This window comes from Asterias amurensis, chromosome 16 (assembly GCF_032118995.1).
Source record: "Asterias amurensis chromosome 16, ASM3211899v1".
Classification (NCBI taxonomy): domain Eukaryota; kingdom Metazoa; phylum Echinodermata; class Asteroidea; order Forcipulatida; family Asteriidae; genus Asterias; species Asterias amurensis.
The window spans coordinates 8,408,555-8,416,524 of record NC_092663.1 but is presented as its reverse complement, the minus strand read 5'-3'; the positions used below and the strand labels follow the sequence as shown (position 1 = coordinate 8,416,524).

General features: G+C 37.0%; 1 protein-coding gene across 1 annotated transcript; it reads left to right on the top strand.

The window, feature by feature from the left end:
• Positions 1–694: 694 nt before the first annotated feature.
• Positions 695–7,093, top strand: LOC139949197 (alpha-N-acetylgalactosaminide alpha-2,6-sialyltransferase 1-like). Its single transcript, XM_071947591.1, has 4 exons — positions 695–714; positions 4,279–4,388; positions 4,870–4,967; positions 6,876–7,093. Exons 2-4 carry the CDS (start codon positions 4,300–4,302, stop codon positions 7,091–7,093), a joined length of 405 nt encoding a protein of 134 aa, XP_071803692.1. The 5' UTR covers positions 695–714; positions 4,279–4,299.
• The last annotated feature ends 877 nt before the right edge of the window (positions 7,094–7,970 follow it).

Sequence of the window (7,970 nt, the reverse complement as noted above, 5' to 3'; positions counted from 1 at the left end):
ACGCACGCGTTAGGAGTGCACGAGGTGCATCCCTGGCACTCTTTATGTTTTGCCACCTCATGTGGTACTTTCACTAGACTTGATTCAAGTCCCTTTATCGCGTGAGGTCCCAAACACATATTAAGACAAGTGCGCCCCATCGTCAAAATGTAGTTATTGCAGCAGCGGAACAGGTTGGGACCCGGGAAACAATTATTTTCTGTGGCGCTGGCACGGGATTGGGACTTGATTCAAGTTTATACTATCATCGGGTCCGATCACGTTTTATAGCTAGCTAGACCAGCATGCACCTCATTCAACAGTAAGCGCTTGCGCAATAGGTATAGAGAGGTTTCGCGTGACGTCACAATCGTAGGACTTTGACACCCGCCGCCATGTTGAGTACTAATTCAGCTGGCCTGTATAATATAACGTAACGCCTGCACGGTGCAACAACCAAACCAAAGCGGTTCATGTGTTCAGTTAAATCACGGTTAAATGTAAACATCGTAAGCCAGCAGACCGTGAATTTTTTTTCTCGGCAACCATCGATTGTTTTACACCAAGCAGGGCCAAGCACAGGCTGGCAAACAATCTAAACCTGTTGAAACAGCCGCGGAGGAGGACGACACGGCATGGCATTAAAAAGAGAAAACATCGGAATGGGCTTTGGAGATCTCGACGACAGAAGAAGCCTAAACTATACAAACCGGACACAGTGAAAACATCATCCACGTATGTCAACAGATAAAAAAACAAAACGAATTTGAAGGAACATTATTTTTTGGATAATGAAGCAAATTTTCTTGGATAACCTAGCCCTTTGGTTTCTGACCTTTTTAAATATAAATGAAAAAGGGGAACATTAAAATTATACAAAATCTTAAAGGATTTGGGTACTTTTTCAAAATGTCCACAGATTTACAATAAACTTACAGGGTTTGAAGATAATGATAGTGGAAAGCTTCCCTTCAAATATTACTAACTAAGGTTGTGTAGTTTTTGAGAAATGAGTAAAACAAGTCACAAAATAATTTTGCTCTCATGAGACCAAAATTATTTCAGCATGTAAAATCCCCTTAACCAGTTATTATATTATACCAAAACCATATCATAACTGGTTAATACGTTTTTACATGCTAAAACTGAGCCGAAAATTGTTACTTTTACCCATTGCTCAAAAACTACAGCACCTAAGTAAGTAAAATTTCAAGGGAAGCTTTCTACTATCATTATCTTCAAACTGTGTAAGTTTAATGTAAATCTGTGGACATTGTGCTTTTTGTTAGGAAAAAGTACATATACCCTTAATGGAGGTAGGATTAGTAGCAACAAAGCTTCGCACTGAGCTGCCCCAATGTTTTGCATGTATTTTGTAACGGATATAGACACACATGTGCAAGATAACATTGTCTTTTATGACACTTGAGTTTTGAACTTCCATTCCAGTCCCAAAGATTTTTTTTAAAGACACTGAAACTATTGGTAATTGTTTAAGACCATTCTTCTCACTTGGTGTATCTCAACATATGCAGAAAATAACAAACCTGTGAAAAGTTGCGCTCAATTGGTCGTCGAAGTTGCGAGATAACAATAATAACAGAAAACAAACTTTTTAACGAAGTTGTGTGCTTTCAGATGCTTGATTTCGAGACCTCAAATAAATGTTAGGTCTCGAAATCAAATTCGTGAAAAATTACTTCTTTCTGGAAAATTACGTCAATTCAGAGGGAGCCGTTTCTCACAATGTTTTATACTATCAACAGCTCCCCATTACTCGTTACCAAGTAAGGTTTTATGGTAATAATTTTTTTGAGTTGTTACCAATAGTGTCCACTGCCTTTAGCTATCGTTGGTTTCTTTGTAATTTCCCGCTCTTAATTTTAATTTTGACTAGCTTAAGACCTCTTTGCCTTCTCCTATTTTGTTTTTGTATAAAGTTGTTTAATGTGTACATGTACGTGTAAAAAAAAAAAAACATTCGGCCTGTGGCCGAGAATATTTTGTTTGAATTGTGAATAAACCATCTAAAAAGAAATCAAATCTATGCCAATGCGTTTTGTCAACGTGAATCGCCCTCTTCAGATAGTTGAATAAAAAATATACCAGAGTGCAGATGAAGGCCAGCCAAATACCCTTCCACCATTGCTGAAAAACTGAGTCGACAGCGTTTTCATGGATTTTTGTTTTGTAACAAATTGTTGTATGCCCACAGTATCGATCGGCGTTAGCTTGCATTATCCGGATTGTGCTTGATGTTGTTCATTGTTCCATTAAACAGCCAATAAAGGATGATCTCAAATTTTCCTGTCCATCCAGGAAACATAAAAATATAACGAGTCTCTTACCTCACCAAAACGTGGTAAAAATGGGTTTTCTCCAGAACGCTCCAAGCCAAATTTCTGAAAAACGCGGGGTCAGACAAACCTGCGCGAGCGACAAAGGAATCGTGACGTCAGTGGCGGCTATTTGAAGTGGAAATGCCAAAGCTGGAGAACTGTGTTCAAAACCAAAAGGGGAAATTTGTCACTGGCGTCCAGGGTCATTATAATAGACAAGCCGTTTTTGACTCTCGGCTGAAAAAGCCGCGCGGCCGGGTGCATTTTTGACTCGAGATATTTATTACTAAATGCAAATTTTGAGAGTAAAATGGTTATTAACCGGTATCTGCGATGTCAATTTTGACCATAAAAAGGTAATAGTTGACATATTGAGATCATCATTTATTGGCTCTTTAAACAACATACCAAATCAAATACTGAAGGAAAACCTTCTCCAAGTATTTGTCTTTCGGAGAAAAGCCAACTTTCTCGGTTACAAACAAGCGTCTGCTGTTGCGAGCAGACGACGCGTCACCAACATAAATAGTACTCAACATGGCCGACGGCGCGCACAACGAACTTTTTGCGGGGTCACGCAACCTCGAAAAGGTTTATGGAAGTTTACCTGGTGAGTCTGCTGCCACCAAGCGTAATTCCATAGTTTCACGTTAAATGAATAATCAAATACATAAATACAACTTTGCACTTAAAAGTCAAATACTGATTGCCATGCCTCTTCTAAGATCGCTTCATTGGTTACCAATTAAATAGATGATTGTATTTAAGATTCTTTTATTCGTTTACAAATTCTTTCACAATCAGGCACCAGTGTATTTTTTAATGAATGTCTCTAGTTGTATCGACCTTTGCGTACAAATCTTCACTCCAATGCAGATCCATTTCGCCTTACTTTTCCCATGACTCACAGTAAGGCGGGAGATCGAACATTCACTGTTTCAGCAGCTACAGAGTGGAATGAACTTCCCTCCTATATTAAATCTGCTGAAACAGTGAACGTGTTTAAGAAGATTCTCAAAACCTACCTCTTTCCTAATTGATTTTTTTTCTATTGTTGTTTGTTTTGTATAATGTTTAAATATTGCTCTTTGTAAACGCTGTGATATGGTTTTACCATGAATAGCGTACCTAAATGCTTAATAATAATAATAATAATGCTAATAATAATAAGAATGCTAATAACAATGCTAATAACAATGCTAATAACAATGCTAATAACAATGCTAATAACAATAACAATAACAATAACAATAACAATAACAATAACAATAACAATAACAATAACAATAACAATAACAATAACAATAACAATAACAATAACAATAACAATAACAATAACAATAACAATAACAATAACAATAACAATAACAATAACAATAACAATAATAATAATAATAATAATAATAATAATAATAATAATAATAATAATAATAATAATAATAATAATAATAATAATAATAATAATAATAATAATAATAATAATAATAATAATAATAATAATAATAATAATAATAATAATAATAATAATAATAATAATAATAATAATAATAATAATAATAATAATAATAATAATAATAATAATAATAATAATAATAATAATAATAATAATAATAATAATAATAATAATAATAATAATAATAATAATAATAATAATAATAATAATAATAATAATAATAATAATAATAATAATAATAATAATAATAATAATAATGATAGTTGCTGGAGGGCGCCCTCAGTGGCAGGCTTGTATCTTCAAATTCTACTTGTTTAAAGGCAAAGTAAATAACCCAAAATTTTGTTTTTGAAACAATTCGAATGTTGTTATCCTGCATCAATGAAGATAAAAAAAAAACGCAACCTTTGGACATTTCATTAAAAGGGTGGTAGCGTTTTGGAAACATTTCCGAACATCTGGAGCACTGGTTGATTAAAAATAGATTATTAATGTGTTCTCTTTCAGGATGCCAAGGTTATACTTGTCATGTTTAACAAGTTTGACATGAACTACGCGTTGAATATGTTGCATGTGCAAGGAGCACCACCATCAAAGGCACAAGGAGTTGCAAATCGGTAGGCCTTTCAAGTGATGTGTAAAATGCATTTTAACTCAATTCCTAGAAAAACTCAACTAGCCAGTTGCTAACTGGAAACTGGTAGTATAAGGGAAGGGTCGTTTGGTAATAAAATAAAAACCAAAAAGTAAACGAGGTAACACAAACTAACTTGGAACAGAAGTGCAGCAGCCTTCAATATTATACAGAGAATTATTTCACTTTGAAGTGTGGTTTGGAAATATTATTTCAGTTTTTGTTCTCAAAAATTTTAGCTTTAGCCTGAGCTCAGGTTGAGTATCCTGCTTCGACATAATCGCTCCGGATTTTCGGCGGTGATTAATCTTAAACGTGGCCACTTTTTGCAAATGAAATTTTCACAGGTAGATGACATATATAATTATTTACTTATTATATAAATGTATTAATGATATCAAAAACCAAAGGTTTACTTTGCTTTCAAAAATCTACTTCTCGTATTCTATTATTTATATCCTCAGTCAATTTGAGCCGACCCAACTAAGAATCGTTCATCCTGATTTTGTTCGTTACGTGGCAACTGCATACTTGAATGGATCCGAATTCCGGCCAACAACAGGTAAGCCCATTTGCGAATGATACATACACCGGGTTATAACCACAGACATAAAGAACCTATAGACGGACAGTAGGGGCGCCAAACTGTAATTTTGTACTTTCTCAAACCGTGGGCGGAAGTTAACGCGCGACCCGCTGCTTTTAGTACACGTTTTGGTATAATTTTGAGGCAGTGCCCGCACCGTCTTAATTATATTTTATATACGCAAGTTCATATTATAACACCCCTTCCTTTGATTCTATCTGTTGATTGGCCGAAAGCGTGTCACATGGTGTTGTGTATTTTCACTCTTGTACATGTTCACCGACCTAAGTAACTACTCAATGGACTATTAAACGATAGCCTAGCAACCGATGTACTAGTGCATGGGTACCCTGGTACCCAGACTACATTGACTACCATTGATTTAAACGAGCTGCTTGACAACCTCGAACCCGGTGTATGAACAACATATGTGCACTTGAAATACGGTTTAGAGAACGAACATAACAGCAGTCTGGTATCCTCTTATTGTGTCAAAACTCGGTGTTTCAACGTAAAATTTTACAGTTCTTGTTTGACGATTGATTGTGCGCGACGTACGTACAGTTTTTTGACGATTCTACCAGGAAAATGGAGGACAGTGAGCCCCGTCCGCGATTTGTTTTACTTACTGAAGATGAATTACGAGATTTTATAGACTCAGCAGATTCAAAGAACACTAAAAGCAGCATAAAATACGTCGAAAGAATTGTTCAACAGTACTGTTCTGTACGCAACACAACGTTGGAGATAGTGGATCACATGAACAACGAAGAACTGGACAATTTCTTATTAAAGTATACAGATAGAGTCAAAGGAAGGGGTGTTATAAAACAAATATTGATTGCTTTGTCTCGTGGCATAGTAAAACTAGTCACTCGGGGTGATCCCCGGAGCAGCCTATCTTCCCGAGGCGAAGCCGAGGGAAGATAGGCTGCTCCGGGGATCACCTCGAGTGACTAGTTTTACTATGCCACGAGACAAAGCAGTCAATATTTGTATATTATAACACCCCTTGCAAGTATTCTGCCTGCTCATTGGTTTAGAGCGCGTCACATGACATGTCTTAGTTTTGCTAGACGACGGCCGTGTGATAGTGCGTCGGTTTACCATGCGCTAGTCCGAAGACTAGCACACGGCGCCGTGCGCTAGTCCGAAGACTAGCACACGGCGCCGTGCGCTAGTCCGACAGACTAGCACACGGCGTGCAGTACCCAGACGTCCGTTGCGTGTACGAGGATGATAAATTAATAGTCTGTAACCATTTCGGATTGCACGACACACTACATGCAACACAGTAAGTAAAAGTGTTTGCAATCTGTATTCGCGTCGTCCGTGGATTGTAGCATTCAGGTCTGTAACTTAATAATAATAGTACAGTATTTAGAAATGTTTGGGGTGTTATAAAACAAATATTGACTGCTTTTACTCGTGCAATGGTTAAAAACTATGACTCCCTCGGTGATCCCCGGAGCGTTTTATTTTCCCTCGGCTTCGCCTCGGGAAAATAGAACGCTCCGGGGATCACCTCGGGAGTCATAGTTTTAACCATAGCACTCGAAGCAGTCAATATTTGTATACTATGGCCCTCCGTGTTGCGTACGCTCGCGTCGAATGCACACCAAACAATCGCGTATCGTAAAGTCTATGCACGTAAAGTCTATGCGGTTACGCTTTATCAGCGCCCGACGCAAAACACGCACCGACGCGCCTTTTGGTCGTAAAGTGTGTGACGAACATATTTTTTTAATATAAATTTCTTCTACTTTCATCGTTTTGGAGAATGTTCAGAAAGAGGAGGAGAAACAGCAAACAACTAACGGCAGAAAAGGTATCTAGCTAATGATTTTACATTGTTTCTTTTGTGGTCTTAAATTGTGTTTTCAGGTGCCATAACAACATTTTTGGCGTTGCATCTTTGTGACGAAGTTTCCTTGTACGGATTTGGCTACAATCGTCGATTTACGCTTCATTACTACGATCGGCATTTTATAAAGCACACAAACTACATGACAAAAGAACACGACGTGGAGAGTGAAAGTGCCATCTGGCGTAAACTGAACGAGGAGGGCGTCATCACGTTGCTGAAAAGAGATGTCACATGAATCAGATAGAATCGCAAATGGCTTTTAAGCTCGGGACCATTCATGACGTCACAATATTGCAAGTAATGATAATAACTAGACATAGAATTTTTGTTAATTACAAAAACACGGTGTTCGGTTGGACGTTACGTGATGACGTAGTTCAAAAACATTGAACAGTAAAGATGACTTTTTCTACAATGTGTCGTCATTTTATAGTTAAACTTGTATGACATTTTTAAACAACTCCTTCGTTCTTCACAAAATGCAATATGTTTGTCTGAGATTGGCATCAGGTTTTATTATGCAACTTATGGAAACCCTTTTAAAATTTAGCTCACCCTGCACGGGATGCTGTACACAGATTTGATAATCAACAGCGCCCTCTTTTGTTGGACAAAAGAGAGCGCTGATGGGATTCCCCCCAAAACGTTCTCGCCATATGATTTTTACAAATTTTAAACGTTGTTTTATTGTTATTTAATACCCGATGACGTCATTATGTTGTAATAAGGCCTGTGGTGTCTTGACATTAAGGTTCAACTATCTGTTGAGTTTCAAGGTTCAAATCGATCTTATTCTTGAGTTATGCCGTAGATAAGCTCAAAAGTTGTTTTTTGATGAACAAATATGAAGATGAACTTTGACCCAGGGTAACGACCGTAGGATATTGGCGTTAACTATTCAAGTGTTGCCCATGTCTTTATCTATCCGATGCCCAACGATGAACATCTTAGCTTTTATATTTGTTAAGATCCAGCAACAAGCAAATGGTCACTTTTCAAATTTAAAAACCTCGTAATAACGTCATCAATGACGTCATCATTCCCAAACAATGACAGTTTCATCTACTCACTATTGTCTATGTACATAGTAAGTTTCAAATTTGTACAAGCTT

Excerpts from the sequence above, each read along its gene's own strand:
- LOC139949197 (XM_071947591.1), top strand. The coding sequence starts at position 4,300 with ATGTTTAACAAGTTTGACATGAACTACGCGTTGAATATGTTGCATGTG. Across the intron at positions 4,389-4,869 it reads GCACAAGGAGTTGCAAATCG|TCAATTTGAGCCGACCCAAC; the intron begins GTAGGCCTTTCA and ends TTATATCCTCAG. Across the intron at positions 4,968-6,875 it reads CGAATTCCGGCCAACAACAG|GTGCCATAACAACATTTTTG; the intron begins GTAAGCCCATTT and ends TTGTGTTTTCAG.